Raw genomic sequence first — 27,299 nt, forward strand, 5'->3', positions numbered from 1 at the left:
CGTGGATGACGTCTGGCTGAGAATCCCTGCTATGTAGGACAGTTCAGTTGTATTAGAAATTCTGGGGACGCTCTGGCTATGAGGCCACTGGTTATAACTTCTGGTTATGAAGTCAGTTCAGAAAAAGAAAGGGCAGTTTGGTTATTTCGCACCTTGAAACAGGTTGGCTTCTGTCAGTTCCCTGGGAGTCCGAAGCATAGTAATAACACCATCTCACAAACCTGGCTTTTTGCATCTGCCTCGACTCACTCAGGTTCAGAACAAGAACATCTCAGCATTTGCCAGACGGCTGGCTTCCCAGATACGGGAACCTCTACACACGCCTGTACTGAGTAGATCCTTCTACTTTTGAAGCTCTCCAGAGTTAGCTATGAAGACCAAAGGAAAGGAAAGAAGTACTGACAGGTTGTCCACGTTCTCTCTATACACTCCATTCCTTTTTAGTAAAAAAAAAGATGCTATAGTTGGAAGATTACAGGGGGAGCCCAGAAACGCAGGAGCAGTCAGGGCAGAGCTAAAAGGTTGAACCATATTTCTAGGCTTTCAGCTTACTGCAGCTAACCCCAGAGTGCTTGCACCAAAGTTGCGTAATTCAGAGCTAAGGCCGCACCGCTCCTTGCTTTCTCGCTGTGAGCCACGTTCCTCACAGCCCGGCCCGTGCCATACACCGACACTGGACAGTGGTCCTGCTTACGTGTCAGTGGTCAAAACGGCAGAGACTATGCTGGAGGGAAGAGATTTTATCTGGTGTCTGCGAAGTCATTAGAAAGGATGAAACCCCCACTAATAATTTGTGTCCATTTAAAACAAACACATGCCAGAGATGGCAAGAAGCAATGCTAATTTTTTCTCTCTACTGTTTGAAACCATTTACAGATATAAAACACTGTCCAATTCCATTCACCAGGATGCCAGTGTGAGAGAAACAACCCCATAGCCAGTCTCACTAGGGAGAAGCTAGCATCTTCGTCCACTCTGTAGCTAGAAAGCGTCGGTCTCACTTGCGCATGCTCACAGGCCACCGAGACGGACATCTGTTTGGGTGATGCTCTAAGATCGCCTCCACAGAACCTCAGGGAACGAGGTCTCACGGTCACAAGTACAGTGGTTGTACCAGTGATCCCTTTCCAGCTGACCCGGAAACCGTTACTGACCAACAGCACAGAGGTTCTGGCTGCCGCCGTGTGTTACGGCTCAGAAGTTGCCTCAAGCCGGATCTGGTGCACTTGTCCAAGAAATCCTCTAGCACAAATCCCAAGAAGCCACGCACAGCCATCTGCCAGGACATGGTGATGGCCAAGCCCTTTGAGTGCCTTTGTGACTGGTGTGGCGCTGAGTCTTCTTGGCTTGCTTCAGGGAAGGAAACTGGCTTCCCGGCGTGTTCTGAATCCAGCAGAAGCCCTCAGTTCAGCCCCAACCCTTGAAACTTGGCAGTGTCTGTACAGACAAAGTAAGTCCTTAGTTCGCCTTTCCCTTTAACATTAATTAGCCCACGACATTCACAGGAATAACCTAGGCCCTGGAGGACAGTGCATGTCTCTTCAGTAACCTGAAAAGGAAAAGAAACCTAAGTCTTCAGAGGCAGGAGGGAGAGCTGTTGGGGAAGGGACGGGCAGAAGCTGGCAGGGATCAGCATGCGTGTCTCCTTTCTCAGGAAATGTGACAGCTCAAATCACAGGCTGGCTGGTGGCTGAGGCAGGTCTCAAGCCCAGGTCCCCTCCCCTCTAGGGACATTCTTCCCTCTTGGTCACGTGCTTCCCCAATGGGCTCTCACCTGGATTTTCCCAAGTTCTCCAGTGCTTTCCATTCTGCTGGCCACATTGACCGTATTTCCCCAGATGTCATACTGAGGCTTTCGAGCCCCGATCACTCCAGCAATCACAGGCCCGTGGTTTATGCCTGAAGACAATGTTTACAGTTGGCTGATGAAAGAGGCAAAGCCTCAGGCTTCTGTCCTTGAGGGGAGGCCACAAAATTTACCCCCTAAGCACAGAAAGCAGGAACCAAACAACTGAAATGAAGGTTGGGGTGGGACAGCTTCCAGAAGTCTGCCCCGTGGATTATGCTTGGGATGTGGGAAAGGCGCTCCCTGGCAGGCTCTCCAGGACTCAGGAAATCTGGATTTGATGGTGACACTTAACCTAGTACCCGCTAATCTCACTTCTAATACCTTCAATAAAGAACACCTAGGCTTTGAGCACAGACCCTTCGGGCTAACAGTGACTACTTAGATTTTATAACTCTCTATTCTCTGTATGTTAAGGTCACCTACTTTCAGTTGGTAATTTTGGTTCTCCGTGTTCTGTAGTGATAGTTCTTATTTACTAGAACTTTCAAAGGTAACCGTGTAAGCAGTATACAAAGAAGGTCTGAATAATTACCCAATCCAGCCACTGGGCCTGTCAGGTCAGAGCGGTTTCTAAAACTTCCTAGTAGATGGCCAAGTACAGCCTCACCACACAGAGTGGGCCTGCCTGGAGGCAGGGGCTTTGCTGCCCACGCCCCCGCCCCCTCCTGCACCCCGGCCCCGCCACCGCCTGCCCGGGGCCTCACCGACGCGGAGGCGGAAGGAGTTGAAGGAGTGCCTGTTGATGCCGTCCAGCTTGCTCATGAGGGCGATGCTGAACTCCACCATGACGCCGATGTGGGCGTGCTGCCGCTCCAGGTCCTGCGGCACAGAGCGCCGCGTGCAGGGGCCGTGCGAGAGCTGACCCCGTCCGCCCCCTCGGCCGGGTGTGTGTCAGCTCCTCACGGCCCCCGACCTGGCGGGTGTGCCGCTATCCTTGTGGATTTCTTGGGAGGGGCTTTCGGTGGCAGAGGTGTGCCAGGGGCTCCTCCACAGGGGCGCATCGCCCGCTACCAGAACTCTCCGGGCTCAGCCATACAAGCGCCTTTGCCCTTCCCGGACAGGACAAGGAGACTCCCCCTTTAAGTAAGGTGATAGGTCCGGGGACTGTGTTGAATTTCCCCCCGTGGGGCTCTCGTACCTGGTTCTCGTGCCCTGGGGTGACGCTGAGCCCTGCAGCTGCCATGTACGTGCTGCCGATGGTCTTGATCTTCTCCACACCGCTGAACTTGGGCTTGAGCAGCAGCTGCGGGAGGGCAGCAGTGAAGCGGGGCCGCCGCTCCACAGTGCAGCCCAGGCCTGTCCCAGCTTCTCGGGAAGGGCGTGGGGGGCTCACGGGCAGCGGCCCTTCCGTCTGTGCTCACAGCTAAGGGCAAGTGGGGACGTGGCCTCGGCCCCTGCTCCTGTCATCTGCATCTCCCCAACACTGCCTTTCCCCTGTCCCAGCCTGTGCGCTCTCGGCCTTGCTAAGGAGCAAACACGCAGCTCAGCGTTATCCACACACAAATGTGGATCACTTGTCTCCAGCACAGAGCTAGGCCCAAACTGACAGGCTCCGGAGCAAGTTGACGGCGTGGGCGCAGCTGGAAATCAAACTGTTCTACAAGGGCACAAGCTGCCCGTCACAGAAGAGATGTCAGCAAAATGTTTGCTGAATAAAATGAAATGAAAAGGACAAACGTGTGCCTGTTATGCTCTGTGTATGTTCCCCCCAAGGGAGCCGTGTCGCATTTTCTAACTGGGGTTTAGGACACCGGGCGCCACGCGCCCACCCCAGCAAGGGTGAGCTGGCGGCGCCGCCCGTACCTCGTCGAAGTCGGCGATGATCTCGTTGAGCAGGCGCAGGCACTCCAGCCCTTCCTTGTTGACGTCGCACTCCGTGTAGAACACTTTGAAATCCGGCACCGAGGCGAACATGACACAGACGCAGTCGTAGGACTGATGGTACCAGTCCTGGATTCAGGCGGGAGGAAACGGGACCTTATGGCCACCTTGGCTCTTGCGGGGACAGAGAGGCAGAGTAAGGAGGCTCCAGGAGGGGAGGGTGCTGAGCTGCCCAGCCAAGCCGTGCCAGCCCTGGCCGTGCACGAGTCCCCAGGGCTGTTAGAACATGGGGCGATTGTGAATCGGCTGCTTGTGGGGGGGCAGGCTCGGGTTGGTTTTCTGCTCTTCTGAGCACCGTGGGTGTTTCTGTGCACAGCTCGGGGAGAACCCCTGGGGAGCAAGTCACTGGTCCTTAGTTTCCTTATCTAGAAAACTCCCTGCTACATGGAACTGGTAGAAATACAGACATTGTCTTCAATACAGAACGTCCAGATTACAAACACCTGAACACACATGTGGTCCTCGTGACAATCCTTCAAGGTGAGTACTGTCAGCCCATTTCACAGAGGGGAAGATCGAGGCCCAGGGAAGTGAGGTGTCTTGTCCACCATCACAGTGGAGCCAGGTCCCGGACCCCACACCAACGTTCTCACAGCTAATCCCGGGGGATGCACTTCGTAGCTCTGCGCCTGCACCCCGTGGGGCTGCACCCGTACCCTCGGCCTCCCCACCCGTGCTGAGCCCCCTCTTCCCACCGCACCTCATTTAACTTGTCACCAATGAAGTGAGCCGCCACGTGGGCTGGCAGGACGTTCTCCAGAAGAAGGCGGTTCACATTCTCCATGGTTTCAAACTCCTCGTGCTCCTTCTTGAACTTCTTCTTCCACAGACAGTCCAAGCGGCAGTAATAGTCAATCTGCAACAGCAGGAAGCGTCAGCGTCCTGTCCGCGGGGGAGCAGAGGCAGGACTGGGGCTGGCAGGGCACAGCTGTGACCCTCAAGGCTGCCAGGCCAGCCTGTGCCCGTGGCCAGTGTACATCTCCCAGTCAGGTCGGCCTGTCCCTTGTGTCCTGGGGGGAGGCGAGGACCCTGACCAGGGGCCCAGAACTTTCCGGCAGGACTCTGCTGCCTCCCTGCTGCCCCGCTCAGCCCAGCCGCGCTGTTCCCTCGCCAGGGCCAGCGGGGGCGCAGGGCGTTCTCGTCCGTACCTGTCTGGAGAGCATGAGGAGGGTGGCATAGAACAGGACCAGGTAGAAATTGATCATGGTCTTCAGATCCCTCCAGGAACCCCTGGGGACAATGCTGGATGTGAGAGGAGGGTGGACCGACCCCACCCGCCGTTCCCATCACGCTCCCACCGGAAGACCACACCCGCCGCAGAGGTGGAAACACGTTCTAACAAGGGGCGGAAGGCAAGACAACTTCAGGGCGTAAAGGAAAGGGGGAGGGCTGGGGAGGTGGGGCAGCCCTCGCAGGGGGACCACTGAGCTCCCCCTGAATGACAGTCAGCCCAGGCAAGGCAGCCAAGAGCTGCTCCTGGTGCGCCCCACAAGGCGGGGGACTCGGAGGTCAGCATGAGGACCGCGCAGGTGCGAGCCAGACCCAGAGCAGCGTGCTCTGTTCCGGGTCCCCGGGCTTCCGGCCTTCAGTTCCAGGGCCGCCAGGCCCTCTCCTCCACCCACGTGGGGCCCAGGGCCCCCAGAACCACACACGCCAGCCTTCCTGTGCCTCAGGTGTCACCACCTGGGCAGGAAGAGACCAGAGCAATCGCTCTGTTCAAAACTGGAGGCCCAGGACACGGCCCAAAGAGAGGTGCTGAGCTAGAGCTGAGGTCTCCCTCGTCCACCCCGGACTGGCCTGTCAGACCAGGAACTTCCCGAAGAACCTGCAAACGAGCTACCTTCCTCAGCTCTGCACGCTGCAGACACAGGACCTGGCCAAGTCACTGTCCCTGCTGTGAAATGGAAACCATGCCATCTGCCCACCCCGCCACCAGGTGCGCGGTCCCTGGGGACTGTGCACAAAAGCACCCAGTCTGAGCAGGCACCGGAACAGAGCGGGCCATGGGGGAGGCGGGCGGTGGGCCCAGGTCCTGGCAGCGAGCTGCCTGGGGCCCCACCTGAGAGTGTCGGTGCTGGTGGTGAGGTTGCCCAGGACATGGCCACAGCAGTGCTGCTGCCAGCACGGGGACAGGTTGAAGAGCGCCAGGTAGGCCACCAGGGCCACGGTCAGCAGCACAACCTTCAGCTCCAGGCTCATCCGCAGGAAGACGGAGCAGGCGATGAAGCCCAGGACGCAGCTGCAGGCATAATACTGGCGAGAGGGGGATGTTACCAGGTTGGCAAAGGGCACCCCACCATCTCCTGTCACCAAGAGGCACGCCGCGTGCGTCAGCACTAACCCACCCACGCTGAGTCCCTTTCCGCCCTGAGCCCGGTCTCAGCATCGTGCTCTCGCCTTGCTGACCTCCGCTTGGACAAAGAGCAGGCAGTGAAATCTAAGTTCCAGCATTACGTTGTTTGTCCTGTGGTTGTACCTCTTCCGGAAGTAAGAGTACAGGTGCAGTGGACATGACCGAGGTCAAGGCACCGCCTCCTGCATAGCCGGTCTCCCGAGTTCTGCCGCAAGCCACCCCAGCCCAAGTGCATCTCTCCTGCTCAAGACCATGCTGTGGCTCCCCACTGCCCCCAGAATAAAGGCCACATTCGTCCCCCTGGCATTCCCGCTGCTTCCTGATCCAGGGCACACCTGCCTCTCTGGCTTCATCTCCCCTTTCCCCCCCGCCACGCCCTGCCCATGACACAAACCACCCGAAACCCACTGTTCCCACCGTACACCTCAGCTTCTGCTCACACTGTCCTGTCCCGTCTCAGAACCTTTCTGCCCTTTAGACTCCAGCTCCATGCACCGCTGCCCCCTTTAGTCCCAGAGCCTCATCGTGCTCATCCGCGAGGCCTCGCCAGGCCTGGACTTCCTGGTCAGCCTGCCCGGGGCCCGGTGCTGGCTTCACCTACGAGGCCAACTGGCGAACCTCCCTGGGCCCCACTTACTCGTGGGTAAAGTGGAGTCACGAGGTGCCTGCCAGAGAAGTGAGCGGGAGACACCCACCAGCACAGCGGAGGCTCATCCCTGTCCCTGCGCACCCCACACAGCTTAGGCCACCCACACCAAGACCCAGACCCCGTTCCCGGGACCAGGGCTCGGCTCGGCCTGGCCGGGCCTGCTCTCTGCCCCCTCCCAGGAGGGGCTGCACTCAGCTCCCGCACACCCGGTGGTCTCGGGCTCAGGATCGGGGGCTTCAGCTCAGCTGCACCCCCTGGCAGGAGCAGTCAGGTGAGGAGCCACAGCGCCCAGGGGTGGGCCAGGCCCCGGGGCTGCTCGGAGCCGCGGCCACACTCACCGGGAGGAGGCGCACGCACAGGGTCCTCTCCCCACCGCGCACGTCCTGCAGGCCCGTCGCGTTGCCATCCGGCATCTCCAGCGCGGGGAAAGGCGTCAGTGGCTACAGAGGAGACAGGCCCCCGTTAGGGTGGTCCAGGGCACAGGGACACGGAGTGAGGCGGGCCTGACGTTTCCTGCCAGGCTCAGCTCTGAGCACGGCCCTGAGCAGCTGTGCCGGCCTCCCACGGCAGGACAGAACCGCGAAAACCGCCACTGGGCGGACGCGCCCCAGGGCATCAGAGGCTGCCGCAAGCCAGGGGGTGGGGCCCCTTCTCCCCCGGTGACCCTGAGGGCTGTGGTCACAGGCGCCCTCTCCACACCCCGCAGCTCTGGAGAGTCCCGGGGGCAGGAGCCGGTGGGGACAGGGCATACACGCTCCTGCAGGCTGCTTTCTGCAGCAGGGAGCACGCCAGCACGGGCCGGAGGAGGAGACTGAGTCTCAGAGGGGCAGCTGGGACCTCTTCGGGGCCCTGAAGGAGGAACGGGACATCAGGACGCCGTGGAGGCTAAAGACAGGGCTGGCCACTCACGCTCTCCAGGCGCCCACAGTCCTCACACGCAAGCCAAAGGGTAAGGAGCCCCGGCCTGCAGGGGGCCCTCGGGGCACCCGCCACACTACAAGAGCAGCACTCAAGGCAACACGGCATTCCGGACTCTGGAGACCCCCAGGGCCAGACTGTCTCCCCCACCCAGGAGGCGGGCGGCGGGGGCAGGACCGACCAGGTTGATGATGGCAACGGTGAGCACGCCACCGATGGTCAGGACGGCCAGGGACAGCCTCAGCAGGGGCTGCGTCTCCACCCGCTCGGAGATGGTCCGGAGCGGCCCCCGGGCTGGGCGGCACCTCTGTGGAGTAACGGGGTTGGGTCATCCAAAGCCAGCAGCCGGGACGAGGCGGCCGGGGGAGGCAGGGCCCTCAGGAGAAGCCTCCAGGGCACTCAGCAAACTGTCCCCAAGGCAGGCAGGTGAGCGCCCGGCCCCTGACCAGAGCCAGGGGCTCGCCAGGGAGACAGGGACACGGGGCAGGGCCACCCACTCACCGAGGGCTCACTGGCAAAGCACAGGCCCAGCACCAGCCCCAGCACGCAGGCCACCAGCCCAAAGGACACACCCAGAGCCGCTGTCCTGGAGAAGAGGAAAAAACCCAAGTTCTGGCGGGTCATCTTCCCGGGACCCCTGGACCCCTCCCACCACCCCAATGGTCCGGCTCACAGCCACCTGTCCCCTCCCCACCTGCCATGCTGCCCACAGCAAAGGGGGCCTTTGAGAATGAGGACTGTGGTCCAACATGGAGATCAAGGTCAACATCATGTCTCCCCTTTGGGGCCAAGTACGTAAGAAACGTGTCACACCTGCGCAGCCTTTAGACCCATATCTGGCGGGTAAAAATTATACTCAAGTCTTCCCTGCTTTGTCGTTACTAAGCACAGCCAAAACCAGAATCTTGGTCGACCCTTTGGCCTAACTGCCCTTCTAGAAACCACCACGTGGCTGACCTTGGCCCCCAGCCCTGTCCCCCACCAACAGGGCCAGGAGCCAGAGGCGAGTCTCAGGGACTCCTGCTCCAGGCTGTGCCACCCTGGACAAACCATTAACCCTCCGAGCTCAAGGTCCCCACACATAAAAGGGAGGTGACGCTGTCCACGGTTTTCAGAGGTTACCCTTCTAGGACTCCCAAACCTAAGGCGAGGGTCACCAACTGAAATGCCAACAGGCCACACAGCTGGTGACTGAGAAAGTGAGAGGCATTGGGGTGGGGGAGCCTGGGGCGCAGCAAGCACATTCCATTAAAAAGCAGCATCGGCGACCCCAGGCGCGCAGCACACCCCTGGCCCTGCGGCAGGGACCTTAAGCCAGGCAGCACCCCCAGCCCAGTCACGCAGCTCCTTGCAGGGGCTCTGGTGGGTCCCACCAGGGCCACCGCCCCTCCCGGCCAGGACCACAGTGGTCTCGAGCCTCCTCCCCTCCCAACTGACCTGGGCATCAGCAAGAGGTGGACGAGCAGGATGCAGACGAACACAAGGCCGGCACAGGCGAAGTCGTGGCGGGCCCGGGGGATGGGCGCCAGGCGGTACTAGGGGCGACAGGGGCCATGAGGCGCCACCTGCAGGCCACTGCCCCAGCTCAAGTTAATCAGCTCAGAAAAAACTCAAAAAAACAGCTCAGACCCCTCGTGTTCCAGGTGATGTCACATTTAGTAACTTTCCTTCGCTTCCACTTTGCAGCTTCTCCTTCGTATTTGGAGGCAATTCCTTCCCCTCCCCTGTGCCTCCCCAAGTCTGTGACTATTTCCCAAGTCCCCGCGACGCTCCTGGCCCCAAGTCCACAGACGGGAACCAAGTGTGAGCTCCCAGGACTGTCCTCGCCCCAGTGAGGAGGGAGGCTGGGCCCGTGCTGCCCCCCGACGCCCCCACACAGGCGCTCCTACTGCAGGGGCCTCGGCCACGCAGCCCGCCCGTCACTCGGCCAGCACAAAGCCCGCCAGGCTGGTGTCCTGGTGACCTCCTCACGTGGGGAGCCCCCAACTCAGGGAGCCCCAGCAAGAGGAAGCCCCCCAAGTCCTGGACACTGGCCGCCATTGCCTCTGGCTAAGGAGGGAGAGGGGTCCCAGCACTGGAGCCACACCCGAGGCTGAGGACGGGCTCCGAAGCCCAAGAGCCGCCGTGTCCTTTGTGGGAAGTGGGGGAGCAGCGCCCACCTGGCCAACCACGTGAGGGTTAAATGACACACACGTGTGCCTGGGACACTGCCAGAACCCAGAAGGCACCCAATAAAGAAACGGTCACAACTGGCACAGAAAGCTGGTTGTCGTGGCAGCCAGACGGGAGAGCGTGAGGTGCCACGACACGGACCGAGTTGTGGGTTCTCGTCTCGCGGGGAGGCCGAGGCAGTCGGTCTGGGCCCGGCACGGCCGCAGCCGAGGCTCAGCCACTCGACGGAGCGGAAGCCTCCCAGACCCACATGGGCAAATCTCTACCGGGGGCGTTTCGGGCGGAGGTGGCGGCCCGCGGGAGAGCCAGGCCAGCACCAACCCGGGAGCCACCTGCCCCAGGAGCAGCTGCAGAGACCTCCCATGAACCTCCCTCCCTCACGCCCACGGACCCCACGCTCCTCGGGGCTGGCGGCGGCCCAGGAGCCCTCACCTCTCGCTCGAAGCCCTTCTCCAGGAAGATGGAGCCGAAGGCGTGGAAGTCGTCAGACCTGGAGCAGCAGGGCCTGGGGTGGGGGCGGCAGCGGAAACAGGGGCAGCGTCGGGCAGGGGAAGAGCCATCTGGGCCCACGGCGGGCCTGCCCATTTGGGGGATCCCCATTGTAGGGTGGGGCAGAGGTCTCAGGGGTCTCACCTCGTAGAGCTGAGCCCCTCGATGGCCGACAGCATCTCGTCATCGTAGGAGTCGTCCTCCGACCGCCCCTTGGGAGACGCGATCCTGGAATGGGACACCCCCAACCGCATCACCCAGGGACCCCGCGTCCGCTAGCCCAGAGGCAAGGTGTGGACAATAACCACGGTGAGGTCGCCAGGTCCCTGACAGGCATCCTGGAGCCTTGTGCAGGATGGTGAAGCGGTGGGTGGGTCCCATCGAGGCCCAGAGAGGGCAAGTGAAGACCCAGCATCACCCAGCATGGCCCAGCTGGCAGAGCCCCAGCGCCAGCCTGCGGCCTCGTCTGCTGCACCCACAGGACAGGCATCGAGACGAGAACATTCTCCTTCCCTCCCACCAACCCCGCCACAGGGTGGGCACAGGACATGTGCCCGCTCATGGCCATCCTGAAGAGCCAGGGACTGGGAAATTCTGGGTCCTAGAAACGCCGAGACTCGAGCCACGGCGAAGTACACAGAGGTCCTGGGCTGGTCCTTACGCAGCTGCCCCCTGGACAGAGGCCAGTCAGGGCAGCCTGCCTGGAGGAAGCAGCTGTGGCAAGCTTGGCCAGGAAGGCAGGGCACAATCTGGCAGAGGGGAGGGCAGCACACATACCTGTCAGGGGTCCGGCGGTGCCGCAGGGGAATGGCCTGAGAGGGAAGGGAGGAGAGGACGTGGTTATTCCCCAGGATGCTGGGCCCTGAAGTCCACGCCGGGGCTGGGTGTGCCCACCCTGGCGCTCGGTCCACGGGGCACGGTGTCAGCCGCTGTCCAAGCTGCAGACGTCCTGAACTACAGCTGAGCACGGGCTGGGGACTGGGGAGGGCAGGGACATTCCTGGCCACCCTGGAGCATTCTCCAAATACCTTCGCTTGCCCTACAGCCCCGGGCGGGAGGCCGGTCAGAGACACAACCATCCCAGGGATGAGGACAGCGAGGCTGCAGCATCCGCTCTCCTGCCCCGGCCCAGGGCCCTGATCCCCAGCTCTCTGGGTGGGAGGGGACCTACCTTGGTCTGCTGCCCATTGGGGACAGGGGTCTCGCTGCTGCTCACGCTCGCGCGGTGGCTGAGGTGCGCAAAGGGACGCGCCGCCCCCCAGGACTCGAGATAGCGGGTCACGCGCACCGACGCCCGCATCTTCAGGGCCGCGGCATCCGCCTTGGGCCTGGGCAGGTGCTGGCTGGGCGGGGGCGGCTGCTGGCTCTGCGGGCACAGCAGACACGGGCCTGTGCCACCCTCCCCTCTCAGCCCCTGAAGGGACGCCACCCCCACCCAGCTCTCCCCAGAGCACTGGCAGATCCTGGGAACAGAAAACTGGCAAAAAGGCGTCCCAGCCTGCAGTCCCTTGGGGTGCAGCTGCTCCTGGGGCCGGCTGGAGCCTGAGGCACCCACGCCGGGCTGCAGGGGGCCCAGCTCCCGCCCCGCCCCGCCCCAGGCCGAGCGGAGGCTGGCAGCCACACGCCACCACGCGCAGCCCGACTCCCCTCCGCCTCCCCAGGGAGAGATGCGGCACCAAGGTCCTAAGCCTAAGGCCCCAGGGCCCCGTGAGGCTCCCTGGAACCAGACAGTCCTTGGGGCCTGAACTCCCTTTAGCCCCTCCCCGTGGAGGCACCCTGGGGAGACTGCAGCCAGAGAAGCCACAGACACCCCACCCCCACGTGGCCAGCACATGTTCCTCCTGCACGTGGGGGGCAGCGGGGGGAAGAGGAGTTCCGGCCCCACCCCAGGCAGCACTGGGGGCGTGCGCTTCAGTGGCCCCCAACCACGACGGCACGGGTCCGTCACCTGCCACATGCATACACAGCCCAGCGCCATGCCAGGGACTCGGTGGCTTAGCCAGCCCAGAATGCGGAGCCACCGAGCCCAAGACCCCGCAAGAACAGCACGCCTGCGGCTTCCCTAGTCGGGGTGGCCAGGCAGGACAGGAGAGGGGAGGGAAGAGGAAGACAAGCTTGTGCCATCCCGGGGTCGGCTGAGTGTCCCCTCAGCTCCCTAAACGTTCTCCTGCCCCCCAGGAGCCCCGTCTCCTGCGATCACTCGCTAACCCACAACAGCAGCTTTCCTGGAAACCTCCAGCCTCCTTGTGGGATAGGAACATTTTTAAGACTTTAGCTGCGCCTGTCCGCTCAGTCTGTCCACAGGGAATTCGGCAGGTGGTGAGCGTCCCAGGGCAGGAGGAATGTGCCGGCCCTAAAGGGAGCAATCTTGGGGGCGGGCAGGGGTACGTTTCTCTGTCTGCTCCTCCGTGGGCAGCAACCCTGCCTGCACAGCACCCAGCCGCTCAAGTTCACGGCCGCCATCACTTCTCTCGGGACAGGGAAGCCAGACACCCCAGCTCCCTGAGAAATAAAAATAACCGTAAGCACGCACTAAAGATCCTCACGCCTGTGACCCAGCACTCTGGGAGGCTGAGGCGGGAGGATCACTGGAGCCCAGGAGTTCGAGACCAGCTTGGGCAACACAGCAAGACCTCATCTCTAAAAAAAAATTTTTTTAATTAAAAAGATCCATCATTTCTGAGTAAACACACACCTGTTCAGAATGGGCGTGCGTGGGGATCAGCGGGAGCCCAGAGCAGGAACTGCAACCTCCACCCAGCCCACAGGCGCCCGCTCTGGCCCCACGGGGCCACTGCTGGGCCGCTTCCCTGCACGTCCTCACGCACAGAGACCGCGGAGGCCAGCACTGGGGACCACAGAGGTCGCCCAACAGGTGCCACACGTGAACCCATACAAGGGGGCACCGTGTGCACAGACAGGAGCAGCCCGGGGCCAGTAGGGAGCAAGCTGGGCGAGGGACCCCCGCCTTGGCAGGGAGGGGGAGGCGCCTCCAGTTCACGCGGCGTGCGTGAGATCTCTTGGAAGAGACCCCAGCCCCCCTGGCGTGCGTGAGATCTCTTGGAGGAGACTCCAGGCGTGCGTGAGATCTCTTGGAGGAGACTCCAGCCCCTTCAGGGGGACGTGCTGGCTGCGACAGGCTGCGAGGGAACTTTCTGCACCGTGCCCTTCCTGCCTTTTGAATCTTCAACGGCGTGAAGGAATAAAGTCAAAAAGGCAGAACTGCCGGATAAAACGCGGGCCGCCGGTGAAATGCCGCGCGGAGACACCATCCGCGGCGTGTCTGAGCCGCGAGCCCGCCGGCCCCGGTCCCACTCGCTCAGCGCAGCCGCGCGGGGCCTGGCTGGGGCCGCCGCCACCTCCCGGGGAGGGCGCTGCTCCACGCGCTCCAGCGCGCCTGCCCTCGCCAGCGCCATCGGGCAGGGCACAGCCCGGAGAGGGGACCCGAGCCCTCGGACCTCACGCCGACAACGAACGAGGAAGCAGGGTGGACGCCCGGCAGGCGGAGGGACCAGGCGGCCAAGGGCGGGGCAGTTGAGCGGCGGGCGAGGCCGGGTGGGTGAGGCCGGGACAGCTCGGGAAGGGGCTGTGGGCCGGGCCGGGCCGGGCCGTATTCGGGGCGTGGGGAGCGGCAGGACCGCGGTACCAGACGGACCTTTCCCGCCGCTAACTCAGCACGGATGCGCACCGCGCCGCGGGGCCCGGGGAGCGTCGGCCGGATGCAGCCCGTCGGGGACACGGGCGGGCCAGAACCGGGCCAGCAGCGTGCAGGGCGCCTCACAGGCTGGGCCTCCTCGGCCCGGGCCTGGCAGTCGCGCCAGCCCCGAGGCACCGCCAGGCAGAGCGACAGGGACCTCGCTGGAGCAAGCCCCGGGGATGATTGACGGAGCGGCGGCCAGACAAGCCGGACCCCACACGCGGGCTGGGGCGGGCAGCAGACAGGCGGGTGGGGGCACCCTCGGCACCCCACTCGCTGGGAGCAGCGGAGCAGCCCCGCCCCCGCTGGGGTCCTGCAGCCGGCCAGGTGGACGCGCAGGTCAGAGCCCGGGACACAGAGGTCCCTGCCCGGCGGCTCCCTGGCCATTCCCTGCCTTGAGTCTTGTCCAAAGCACGTTTCGAAAGTGTGTCTTTTGGACATGGGGGGATGAGTAACAACCTCACGGAAACTAAACTAACAGCGACTATTATTCATCGAGTGCTCACGACGTGCCGGGTACGCCGAGGGCCTCACCCTGGTGAGCTCCTTCCCCGAGGCAGGCACCCTAGTCATTCCCATCACACAGAAAAGCATGCTGAGGCCCAGGGAAATTGCTCCTTGGTGCCTAGAATACACCCAGCGACGGGGAGCTCTCTCCTGCCCCAGGCAGGCCCCCTCCCCACCTCCCACAGCCTGGAGAAGAAAACTCTCTCCCTGCACTGGGCGAGGGAGTCTCCCGTGTTCCCAAGGACGGCCCAGCCCCCCAGCCCCCCCAGCTTGCTGCATCCAAGCCCTCGTACCCGGGGGTCGATGACCAGGTAGGTGCGGATGTTCATCTCCTTCAGGTAGGGGTCGCGCTCCTGCCCGTGCCCGTCCTCCACCTCGTACGCCTTGTCCAGGTGGTTCAGCGTCGCCTCTGTGATGTGCACCCGGCTGGGGGACACCCAAGTCAGGCAGAGCGGCAGGCCCAGAGAGGGCTAGCATCCACCTGGGGACGCACAGCAGGCAGCCCAGGCAGGGCCAGACACCCCCCCTGTGAGGTCACTGAATGTGTCCCCTTCCTCCACACCTGACCCCACCCAGACACCCAGGTCTGCCCTGGCCTCTGACCCCCTGCTGCCCTGCCCGGCCTCCGAGCCTCACCCAGGGACTCCGGCCGCCTCCATCCTGTTGGCCAGGGACACATCGTGGGACCACACGTCATACTGCCACTTGCGCAGCCCGATGACACCGCACAGCACGTTCCCCGAGTGTATGCCCACGCGCATGTTGATGTCCACACCCGTCGCCTCCCGCACCTGCCTGGGCAGAGCGGCCGGGTCACCCGACCCCGGTCAGGGCTGCTGGGGGCACCCCAAACCCTGGGAGAGGCTGGAGGTCCGAGTGCAGGGCGTGGCGTGGGGGAGGCTGTGGGGTCGCTGTGGCTCGTGTGGATGGCCTAAAGTGCCATCACCGGGCTCTCCCCGCCCAGCGGCCCTGGCTGGGTTTCAAAGGCTTCTGGGGTCGGGCGCGGTGCGCGCCGTCTGGGGGATGGACACGCCGGAAGCTCTGACTCGGGTGGGGCAAAGGCCATATACGTGACCTAAACGTTTGTGCCCCGCTCTGAGCTTCCGAGACGCTCTCCAGGACGCGGAGCCACAGACAGCCTGGGCTCGGATCCCCCGCACGCTGCGCGGTCCAGGCAAGCCACCCTCACCGCTGAGCCTCAGTGCCCGCATCTGTGCGACGGGACCACACGTCCCCTCCACCCTGGGAAGGAGGAGGGTCCCCAGCACCCGGCCTGCCCTGCACCTACTTAATGGCCTCGCACATGTCCAGCCCCATCTTCACGCAGTTCCGGGCGTGCGTGGGCAGCGACACGGGCAGGCCGGACACGCAGTAGTAGCAGTCGCCCAGGATCTTGATCCGCATGCACTCGTGCGCCTGCAGGGCAGGGAGGGGCCCGTCGGCGAAGGGCCGGGGCCGGGGCCACACTCGCCGGCCACCTCCCCCCGCCAGCGTGAGCCCGGCTCTCTCCCAGCCCGGGCTGCCTCCTGCCAGCCACCGGGAGCAGCCCCGGGGCCTGGCAAAAGAACTGGGGACACGCGGCCTCTCCAGGAGGGACCCCAAGCCAAGCATGGGGTGAAAGCAAGTGTTCGTCTCGGGGAGGGGCTGCCTTTGTTTCATTTGTCCATGTAATGTTTGAGTGCCTACTGCACACCCAGCCCTGGGCCGGGCAACGGGACAGAGCAGTGAACAAAATGGAGCTCAGATGCTGGTGGGAGGGTCGGACGCCAAACCAGGCAAATGAAACCTATGGCGTGGCCACCAGCGATCAGTGCTAAGGAGAAACGTGAGGCCCGGGACAGGAGAGATGCTCCCAGGAGGCCAGAGAAGGAGCCTTCGAGCACAGACCCCAAGGGGCTGAGACTGCCAGCGGCCAGCACGTGGCAGAAGGGCACTCCAGGCACGTGCCAAGGCCCTGAGGCCATGGGGCTGTCTGAGGCACAGCAAGGCAGCCAGGGTGGCTGAAGTAGAGTGGGCAGGGGAGACAGGACAGAGGTAGCAGGTGCCATAAGCCAAGGGGTTGGCAGGTGTCAAGGTGACCCAAGAGATGCCCAGCTACTGGGGCTTGAAAGTGGGGGGGGGTAGCCAGAGAAGGGTGGGCTGGGGTCTCAGAGGAAAACACCCAGGAGGGCCGCCTGAGGTTCCACCTGCAGGGGTGCAGCAGCCACTGCACCCTCCATGTCCTCGGCAAGGGCGGCTGCACACGAGGGAATCTGAGGGGCCGTGCGCAGACACCTGCCTTCGGGCCCCGCCCGCCACCCCCTGCAGCTGACCCCCTCGGACTGACAGGTGGCCTCGCCCTCGCTCCTGGTGGGGAGGGAGCCAAGGGGGTTCCCTCCTGCAAGGTCTCTGGGGCCAGGCCTGCCCCTGGAACACCGTCTGTCTGCAGGTCTAGAGCCCACCCCGTGCCGGTCCCCTCCCGTGCCCAGCCCCAGCCCGCAGGGATCTGTGGAAGGTGACAGGCTCCAGGCTGCTCCTCCAACAGCTGACAGGTTCCTGAGTGTCAGAGAGGGAGGGAGGAGCTCCCCGAGCCCAGAGGCAACACAGATACCTCTGAAAGAGGCTACAGTTCTGGAACCTGGTCGCTGATAGGGAAAAGGCTGCCACCAGCCCTGTCTGGGGACCGGACTCGCTGCCTGGGAAGCTGGCCCTGCCACGGCCTCCCTTTCCCCACCTGCACCATGGGGCCACGCCTCCCAGGCCTGCTGGGCCGGGAAGGCCACGTTCAGGTGGACAAAGGACAATCCTTGGCCTTCATGGTAGGGAAAGGGCCAGCTACCGCCTGAGACTCAGGTCCCCTGCCTCACATATGGCCCACCCTCTCGGGACTCCCGGCGGCTAGTGTGGGAGTCACACAGCCCCTGCTCCTGGAGGCAGGCCCTCCGAGCCACTCAGTCCACAGAACCCAGGATGGGACAGCTATCTAGAGCACCCCTGGCCAGTGGTGTCCTACAGCAGTTTGGTTACCCCTGTGACGGGGAGCTCACCCCTAGTCCCTCCCAGGATTGAGCAGCTCTGATCATGAAAAATTCTTCCCAGTGTGGGGCCAGAACTTGTCTCCCATAAAGTTCTAGACCATTTATCCTCTGAACACAGAGTCACCTCGGAGGGCTCTTAAAAACCCAGATGGGCGCGGGCAATGGTGTTGGTATTTAAGCATTTGACGTGACTCAAACGCACGGCTGAGAAGGAGCCACTACCTTAAACCTTACACTTCGGTCTCTACTGAGCAGCCAGCACTTCCAGGGAGCCTGCTCTGACCACCTGGGGCTGGGCCAGGTGCTCCCCAGGCCCCTCACTCCTCTCTGCAAAGCACAGACGCGTAGGCCGGGGGCACGCCGAGGGCAGCCCCGAGGCCCTGCACAGCTCAGGGCCTGGCACTCAGCGGGTCTCAGGGCCGAGTGAGCCACTAACGAAACCCTCCTTGCCCTATGCCCCTCCCTGCTTGGCACCTGCCACGGTCCCCGGCATCCTCAGGACAAGTCCCAGTCCTCACGTCCCGGAACCTCGTGACCTTGTGCCCCTCACACTGTTCCACGCACACCGGGCCACGTCCATCCCGCAGGCACACGGCGCTTTCGCATATGCTGCTCCCTCCGCCCAGAACCGTTCCCTCTCCCCGTCAGCTCTCTTTTTGGGTCTCTTAAACTGCAAACGTGCTCATGACTCACCTGGTAGGGCCGGGATCTCCCACAGTCCTCCCAAGCTCCCAGGCGAGTCCCAGGCTGCCGCGCTTGCACGGGAGGGTGAAGCCATCTCCTCCTCCAGGCAGCCCTCCCCCGCCCTCCGTGCTCCTCCAGCGTGTCAGTCCCCCTGCCAGCCTCACAGCCCGGGGGGACAGGATTCTGGCTGCCTTGGCCACCACTCAACCCCCGCCTCTACCACGGGGTGCTCGGAAGCATCTGCGGGCTGGATGCCAAAACTCAGCCACGGCCTCCCCATCCCAAGCCCGGCGGATGCAGGGGGCGTCGCCTGGCTTTACCCGCGTACAGCCCGTCCGGCTCACCTTGGCAATCTGGTCGAACTTGCCGAAGAGCTCGTTCAGCACCACCACCAACTCCTTGGGGGAGCAGTCGCTGGCCAGCCGCGTAAAGCCCACGATGTCCGCGTAGAGGATGCTGCAGTGGAGCAGGGCCGGAGGGAGCGTCAGAGCCAGGTCCCCGAAGATGGGCAGCAGGAGCACGGCGACCATGCAGAGCCCCCGGGAGCCCGCTGGGCTGCAGCCCAACCCCCTTTGCTCTCTCTCAGCCTCTGCAGGCACAGGAGAGACACGCCCAGCCATACAGACAAATTAAAGTTCCGGAGCTTCATAACGAAGCAAACGGAGCAGACCCCAGAGTCTGCAGGAGCCCTCAGACCCCCAACGCCACAGACGACTGCACGGTGCTCTCACAGGCAGCTCAGACTCCTCTCCAGCAGCCGGAGGTTCTCCTTAAGCACGGACTGCGGGACCAAACTCCCTGGTGAGATGTGACTCCCCGCTCTCTCAAGCCAACCTCCATGCCCAGGCCTTTACATCGCGCCCTCACACAACCCCCGCAGGACTCCTCTTCTACAGATGAGCAAACTGAGGTTCAGCGAGGTTGAGACTTGCTGGGAGGCCAAGAACTTTAATTTACACCACATCTCTCTGCTCCAAAGTCTGTGAGCTCATGGGCCATCCACAGCCCAGCCAAAAAGCCATGGGCCAGCCTCAAACATAATGCTGATTCTTCCGGTAGAGGACCCAGGAGTAGTTCACAGTACCCACATCTACACTTAACAGCTCACAGTACCCACATCTACACCTAGCAACACTTCACAGTACCCACATCTACACTTAACAGCTCACAGTGCCCGCATCTACACCTAACGACAGTTCAGTGCCCACATCTACACTTAACAGCTCACAGTGCCCACATATACACCTAGCAACACTTCACAGTACCCACATCTACACTTAACAGCTCACAGTGCCCACATCTACACCTAGCAACAGTTCACAGTACCCACATCTACATTTAACAGTTCACAGTGCCCACATCTACACCTAGCAACACTTCACAGTACCCACATCTACACTTAACAGCTCACAGTGCCCGCATCTACACCTAACAACGGTTCAGAGTACCCACATCTACACTTAACAGTTCACAGTGCCCACATCTACACTAACAGCTCACAGTGCCCACATCTACACTTAACACCTCATAGTACCCACATGTACACGGAACTGTTCATAGTACCACATCTATACTTAGGTCAGTGAATTCAAGCAGCCAGCCCCTTTGAATCAGCCAAGGACAGTGTCAGAACCAGAGGGCTCCTCGTCACGGAGCCATAGAGGGCTTCACCTCCTTTTGGAGGTCCTGCGCCCCTCTGAGAACCATCCGGAAGGACCCCTTCCTTCCCAACAATCATGTTTGCTCACAGACTTTTACAATTCTGGAGGCTACTGGACCTTCCCCAACACCAATCTCAGTTCTCTAACTTAAGACCCTAATCTAATCCTAACACTGAGAAAACAAATGGGGAGACTGAGGCCCAGGGAGGGGCCTGGATTGACCTAGGGCCAGAGGGGCCCCCTCTCCCCAGTCCCTGTGTGGTCTGGGGTCTGACAGAGCGGGGAGGCCGCCTGCTGGGGCCGGGGGAGTGGTGGGCCGCGCCCCCGGGAGACACGGTCGCGCAGGCACGGCCCACAGGCCACTGCCCACCTGACGTTCTGGTGCCGCTTGACGTAGAGGCTGTGGAAGTTGTTGTCGGGCAGGTAGCGGCGGTCCCCATGCTCCTTGAGCCGCTCGATGATGGCCAGCTTCATGCCCATGGAGATGTGGGCCGGCAGCACGGAGAGCAGCAGGTTCTCCTGGGCGCAGGGAAGCAAACCAGGGAGACCGGAGGGGGCAGGTGGGGTGGCATCAGGCCACAGGCCTGGCCTCCCCGGCCCCTGTCCCTCCTGCCCACCCATGCGCTCACGTCCTGCTACCAACCCTGCTGGGCACCCATCCCCCACGTCCCCAGCAGCCCCCTGGGACTCAGGCTGGGCGAGAAAGTCCCCTCTCTTTCAGCTGGTGGCCGAGCTGATGGTTGGGCAACCTGGGGCTGCCGCAGCCTTCTCTGCCCCAGCCAGGGACAGCGTGCCCGGGAATGAAACCACACGGAGGAAGGCAGAGTCAGGAGTAGAGGTGCTGATCACCCCACCCGACCCTGGGGCGAGCCCCGCGTGGGCATCCAGCCGTGCACTTCACGCACACAGCCGCTCGCCAAGTGTCTCGTGTCCAACAGCGAGAGGAAGGGCGTGGGGGGTGCAGGGTGAGGGCTGCGGGGCCTGGACGGATGGGCCAGGGAGGACCAGGCAGGGGCCAGGCTGTGGCTCTGGCTGGAGGCGGGGTCCCACCTGCTGGCGCTTCTCGATGCGCAGCTTCCTGCGGATCTGGATGCACTTCACGGTGTAGGTGAAGAGGTCCCGGGAGGCGTCCTGCATCTGGTGCTTGTGGAAAGCGCCCGTGAGGTTCCCGCACAGGAGGATGACAGCGTTGGCCAGCAGCTGCAGGTCAGCCAAGAGCGGGGCTCGGCTTTCGGCCTGGCCCATGCCCCCTGGGACCAGCCCCCTAGGCAGACTGGTATGGCACCCTCCCCATTCCCCAACCCTCAGACTGCTCCGGCTGGCACTCCCCCTAAGACAGGCAAGGAAACTGAGGCCCAGACAGGGGCTGGTCTCCTCCTGAGTCACCAGGACTACAGGATCAGGACTCGAGCCCCTCTCCGCATCCATGGGGCACTTGCCCTGCCCAGTAGGGCCCGGGCAACGGGAAGCAGGGAGGCAGAGGCAGCCACCCCCTAGGGCCCAGGGCCCGAGGGCAGTGCTAAGAGCAGTCACGGGAGCCACAGTGCCCCGCCGGCTGCCCAGAGCTCCAGCCTCCGCCCTAGAAAGGACACCCAGACCCAGCGTGGAAGAAAACACATCTTCAAGTCCCCGCTAATTATGAATAAAAGGTTCACTCAACACAAAGTCACAAGACACACGTCCTGGAATACTCCCAGCCCTGTCGGGACGGGGCTCCGAGGAGGAAGAGGAGCCTGGCAGCGGGACCCACCCCGACAGGGCACCTGCCCGGGGGGCGGGGCCTGGACGGCCGCAGGGCAAAGCCAGGGAGCCCAGCTCCAGGGAGCCCAGCCTGGAGGCTGGCTGCCCACGCGGCTCCAGGCCTGCGGGCCGAGTCACCCACACGGGCCTCCCCAGAGGCCTCGGCCCGTCCCCACTCCAGCCCCACCCCGCCCCTCACCTGCAGGCCCGCCTGGACGCTGGGCGCCGTGAAGGCCCCCGTCAGGGCAGCGAGCACCAGGAGGTGGGAGGCGGTGGAGACGGCCCCCACGGCGACGGCGCCCCGCGTGCCGAAGGGCAGCAGCGTGTATACCACGAAGACGATGAACAGGAAGAAGGGCACCTGGGGACAGCGCACGGGCTGGGGCGAGCGGATGGCGGGGGCCCCACAGCCTCCCGTCTTCTGGGGCGGCCCAGAAACCCCAATCCTAAGCCTTCCAGCTCCCAAACCAGCCCGCCCAGGACCCTCTGCCCGGAGGTCGGCCCTCCCCTCGCCCCTGCACGCGAGGCCCAGCTACAGACACGCGAGGGGCCAAAGGAAAGTCAAGATGTGTTTCTGGGCGGCCAAGGCTGAGCCTCCCCAGGAGAGAGACTCCATGCCCACCGCGACCCAGGGGGCCCCCACCTGGCACCCTCTGCCCCGTGGCTCTCCCTCTGCAGGAACGGCCATTACTGGGAGGCTGGGCAGGGCCTGCTCGCCTGCTGCCTGCGACAGTGCAGCCCCGCCCGGCCCGCTCTCAGAGCCACCTGCCACTCGCCCCGCGGAGCACGGCCACCCTGCTCTCTGTAGCTTCTGTGGGCCTCACCCCCCCACCCTAGCCACAGGAGCAGGCGTAGGACCCAGGCCACCGTACTTGGTGACAGTGGCCACCCAGGGCTGGGCCTAGTGACCCGGCCAGGCCAGCGTGGCTCAAGCCTGGGGCTGAGGAAGGGCTCTCTCAGCCGGTTGGCCGAGTTGCGGAGTGAGCAGCCGCAGCCTGCTCCGCCCGGCCTGGGGGCGGCGCGCCCGGAACACAGCAGCGGGGAAGGCGGCGTCGGGAGCAGCCAGGGTCTGCTCATCCCGCTGGAGCCAGGCCCGACCCCTCTCCGCTCCTGGCACAGGAGCCCATTCGCGCCTTTGTGCCTCTCCGAGCTGGAGTTGTGTCATCTCCAACCAAACAAGGGTCCGCCCCAAAGTGCCACAGCCAGACATCCACGTGGACACTCTCCCCACCTCAGCCCCATCAGTCCAGAGAATTTAAGGGACACAAGCAGCCCAGGGCCCATCCTAAGACAGAGCCGTGGCGTGCGGGGCGCAGGAAGGGCCCATGGCAGCACACCAAATGCAGGCCCCCCAAGGGCAGCAGCTGCTGAGTGCACGCCGGCTGGTGGCACTTCACCCCCGGCGCCAGAGTCCCCCACCCCGTTACCTGGTCCCACGCACAGGCCTCCTTCATCCACGCGTCGAACACCAGCACGTAGCCCAGCGTCAGCAGGCAGGCCCAGGCGAGCAGCGCCCAGGCGCTGAGCCACCGCCGGAGCAGCCACTCGACGTACACCAGCACGTAGAGGGCCACGAACACGGCGAGCATGAAGAACGCCGTGCCCAGCACAGCCCGCTGTCCGGAGGGGTCCTGGGGGGCAGACAGACACAGAAATGCTGCAGCTTTCCCCAGCGGGACGCCGCCGCCTCCAGAAAGCCTGCCCGGGTCGGCTGCCCCGCTGCCCTGACCCTCCTCGCCTCTGACATCCTCCTCGTGGGGGATGCCAGTGCTCCCCCGAACACCTGGCTCCTTCTCACCCTCAGGCAGGCCTTGCTTTGTGCTGCCGTCTCTGCTATAACCACCCCTCTCCAGTCACCGCAGGAGCCCGGGCGTCCTCCACAGCCCAGCCTTGCAATGCCACCGCCTCCACCCACCCCCGCGAGGCAGAGCTGGCTGTGCACTGCTGCAGGTGACAGGCATGAGGACAGGAGCACAGGGTGGGGCTTATTCACAGGCCAAGCCTCGGAAGGCCACCCGGAGAGGAGGACGCTGCTCCTGACTCCTAATGACTGAGCAGAGGTTCACAAGGTCAGAGACAATGCGAGTGGTATCTGCCTGGGGAGCCGTGTTAAGAAGGATGCTGAGTCCACAGCCAGGCTCGGCGGGGAGTGGGGGATTGACTAGTGATGTCTGCCACGGCACGGGACGTGAGGGCAGAGACACACAGGCCACCCTGACTCAGGTCTTCAGTAGAACCAAGTTCCATCGTGGAGAAAAATGAGGGTAATCTATTTGGCCAAGTTAACATCATATCTAAAACCACCCCGGACTTCAAAATTAAATACAAATAAGAAACCTGCCTTCCGCCAGCCTAAATGTGCTCCGCGGCGTCTCGCAGAGCAGCAAGGCGAGGCTTAGGCGACAACGCCCTGCCGAGGTCTCACAGGTACGAAGTGTCAGGGCGGAGCTGCGAAGCCCGGGGCTGCCCGCACTCACCCCGTGGCTGAAGGCGATGACGATGAGGGCCACGCAGGCCGAGAGCGCCACCAACAGGAGCGTGAGCAGCAGAGGCCCGTGCTGGCTGGTGAGCCGGTACTTCTCGTAGAGCGCGTCTTGGTCCGGAACCTCCTCGCCCTCGTTAAGGAAGTAGCGCCCCTTGGCCGGCATCCTCCACCCTTGGCGCACTCGCCCAGGCCACTCAGGAGACCCCAGGCCGGGGGCATCTATCTGCTGCAGCTCCCCGAGGGCCTAGGCCTCCGGCTGGGGAGAGGCCCCCGGCGCCCGCAGCTCCATGGGCGACGCGGGGTCTGCGCAGCCCCGGCGGGCAGGCCTCGCTCGCCGAGCCACAGGCACCTTCCCGCACGCCGGGTCCTCCGCTCTGCAGAGACAAAGCAGACCCAGACCTGGACTAAACGGGCCAAGTCAGGGAAGGGCTGGCCCCGGGGCCGAGCAGCCCCCACCTCGCGGCACCTGTGTCTGACCTGTCGGTCTTAACCCCAGCCTAACTTTTGTGTCCTGTTTAAAGCTTTGCCCACCCCCAGGTCGTAAAGCGAGCCCTCTGTGTGTTCTAGAACGGCACTGTGCAATACAGTAGCCACTAGCCACAGGTGGCCAATTTAAGTAAATTATTTTAAATTCATTTAAAACAAAATTTAGGCCGGGCGTGGTGGCTCACGCCTGTAACCCTAGCTCTCTGGGAGGCCGAGGTGGGCGGATTGTTTGAGCTCAGGAGTTCGAGACCAGCCTGAGCAAGAGTGAGACCCCGCCTCTACTAAAATTAGAAAGACATTAATCGGCCAACTAAAAATATATACAAAAAAAATTAGCCGGGCATGGTGGCGCATGCCTGTAGTCCCAGCTACTCGGGAGGCTGAGGCAGGAGGATCGCTTGAGCCCAGGAGTTTGAGGTTGCTATGAGCTAGGCTGACGCCACGGCACTCACTCTAGCCCGGGCAAAAGGAGTGAGACTCTGTCTTAAATAAATAAATAAATACATAAATACATAAATACATACATACATACATACATACATAAATAAATAAATAAAAACAAAATTTAGTCCCTCGGTCACAACAGTCACATTTTGAGTGCTCAGGGGCCACACGCGGCTGGCAGCCACCGTGCTGGGTAACCCGGATACAGAGCACTTGGATCCTCACAGAAACTTCCGGGGACAGCACTGCTCTGGGAGTTTCACTGTTTGACTTCCACGCACAGGTCTTTGATCTGTCTCATTTCATTCTGTGCGCGGTGTGAGGCAGGGATCGAGGCTCGTTTCCGTTCTCCAAGTGGACATCTAATTACCCAGCAGCGTTCAGTGAACCCACCACCCTTTCCTCTCTGAGCTTCAGTGGAGCCGCCTCTGCCGTAAATCGGGTGAGCACGCACGTGGCGTCTGCCTCCTGGTTCTGTTCTGTTCCCACGGGCCCGCTGCAAACACCGTGTTCCCTGGATTCCTGGGGCTTTCCAGTAAGTCTTGTGCCTCCGGGTCCAGAGGGTTCCAAACTGCGATCCTGGGAGCCCTGGGATCTGGGGACATGTCTTGGGGCCCAGGTGGGATGGGGAGGTGGACGGACACAGGCTCAGGCCCCCACGAGCACTCCAGCCAGGGCACCCCCCATGTCTGCGTCACATTAAGCTTCCGCACGAGACCGCATTTTCTCCAAAATGGATTTAAGAAGTTTGCAAGCCCCACTCCACACGAAAGGAAGCCGGGTCTCAGAGAGGGCACACAGTGGGCCCTTCGTGACAAAGTTGGGAGAAGACCCCAGGATTGCAACGCTCAGCCCAGACGGGCTCCCTCTTCCCCCAACACCATTCACTCGTTAGCACATTCATTTATTGAAAAACGGCTTGTTAATCGCACCCGTGGCCTGCCAGCCGCGACACCTGAGTGCCAGGCTGGCGCTCTCCCCCCACAGGGCTCCCCGTCTGTCTCCAAAGGGAGAAAGTTAACAGATGTGCAACCCATGCACACAGCAGTCAGGGCTTGGGGACAGCTGCCATATTCCCAACGGCAACTTTGTGTTAAGGGAACAGCCCTGGACCAAGAGTCTAGGCCCCCAACGTCCTCCAGGCCTGCCTTGGACGAGGGACAAGGCTGGAGGCAGAGGGCGAGGAGGCCGAGAGACATGGGAAGGCTCAGGGCAGTCACAAAGAGCACAAGTGACCAGCCGCCAGCGCAAGCTGCAAAGGAAAGGGGGTCCAGAGGCGGGAAGGTGACCGGGAGAACCCAAAGGCAGGAGAGCAGCACACCCAGAGTCCCTGAGTGCAGGGGAGGACCCCAATCACCACCCGCTGCCGGGAGGCCCCCGGGGCCAAAACCTGAATCCAACAACCAACCGGGGCCCCAATTCCCCGGAAGTCCCTGTACCCTAACCACAAACCCCAGGAACAAAACGGGAAAACCGCATATTTGGGGGTGGAACAAGGGGCCATTTGCCACGATCCTGACTCCTTCCGTGCCCGGGCAGGTGTCCACAGCCCTCGGTACCTGCCTAAGCAGGCGCAACCCTTCGAGGGTAGAGCCCAAGGCTGCCTAGTACCCAAAGGGCTTAGACAGCTACAAATCTGATTTCTACATGAAATAATGATTTTTTAACTCTTGGCAGCTCATTCTAAAATTTTAAGTGACGCAGCCCACTACTTTACAACCTTTCAATCTAAACCAATTCGTCCTCATTCCACAAGAGGCATTTACTGAGCACCCACCATCTGTGCCCAACCCCGCGCTGTGGGGTTTGCAAAACAACGCAAGGTTCCTGCCCCCCACCCCTTCCTGGACTCTCGGGGCACCCCTAAGTAGCTCTTCGTAGTAACAGCAGCAGCTACTCCCGTCACACCCAGTGTCTACGCACTCACTCACTCGCATCTTCGTAACCTAAGGCGCTATCACCATCTTACAGATTCAGAACTGAGCCCAGAGAGGCAGAGTGGCTGCCTAAGGTCACACAGCTGGGGCCGGTAGGCAGAAGGGCTGGGATTCAAACCCAGGTCAGGTCTGCCAGCTCCCACACCAGGGCTCCCCAGCCCAGGCTTCCCCCAGACATCCCAGGGCACTGACCCAGATGCCACAGCACACAAACGGCAGCACTGCCTGCCCCACGGCCTGGTGCCAAACACCAGCGCCCCCAGATTGCCGGGCTAAGAAACCCCAAACACCAAGGGGCTGGGACAACTCCCCGCAGCTGCTCCATCCGCC

At 62.5% G+C, this 27,299-nt stretch overlaps 1 protein-coding gene across 1 annotated transcript; it reads right to left on the reverse strand.

Moving 5' to 3' along the window:
- Positions 1-665: 665 nt before the first annotated feature.
- Positions 666-24,275, reverse strand: ADCY7 (adenylate cyclase 7). Its single transcript, XM_012642607.1, has 26 exons — positions 24,095-24,275; positions 23,045-23,248; positions 21,817-21,978; positions 20,928-21,077; positions 20,248-20,396; positions 18,561-18,672; positions 15,804-15,931; positions 15,152-15,310; positions 14,809-14,941; positions 11,483-11,677; positions 11,089-11,123; positions 10,456-10,539; positions 10,255-10,327; positions 9,088-9,185; positions 8,152-8,236; positions 7,766-7,957; positions 7,432-7,581; positions 7,071-7,172; positions 5,790-5,983; positions 4,879-4,960; positions 4,431-4,586; positions 3,653-3,799; positions 2,988-3,092; positions 2,554-2,668; positions 1,775-1,899; positions 666-1,549 (listed from the first exon to the last, which is right to left on the reverse strand). The coding sequence occupies exons 1-26, from the start codon at positions 24,263-24,265 to the stop codon at positions 1,403-1,405; spliced, it is 3,453 nt and encodes a 1,150-aa protein (XP_012498061.1). The 5' UTR covers positions 24,266-24,275; the 3' UTR covers positions 666-1,402.
- Positions 24,276-27,299: the final 3,024 nt, after the last annotated feature.

The sequence above is a fragment of the Propithecus coquereli genome, unplaced genomic scaffold (genome assembly GCF_000956105.1).
Source record: "Propithecus coquereli isolate 6110/MARCELLA unplaced genomic scaffold, Pcoq_1.0 Scaffold180, whole genome shotgun sequence".
NCBI lineage: Eukaryota > Metazoa > Chordata > Mammalia > Primates > Indriidae > Propithecus > Propithecus coquereli.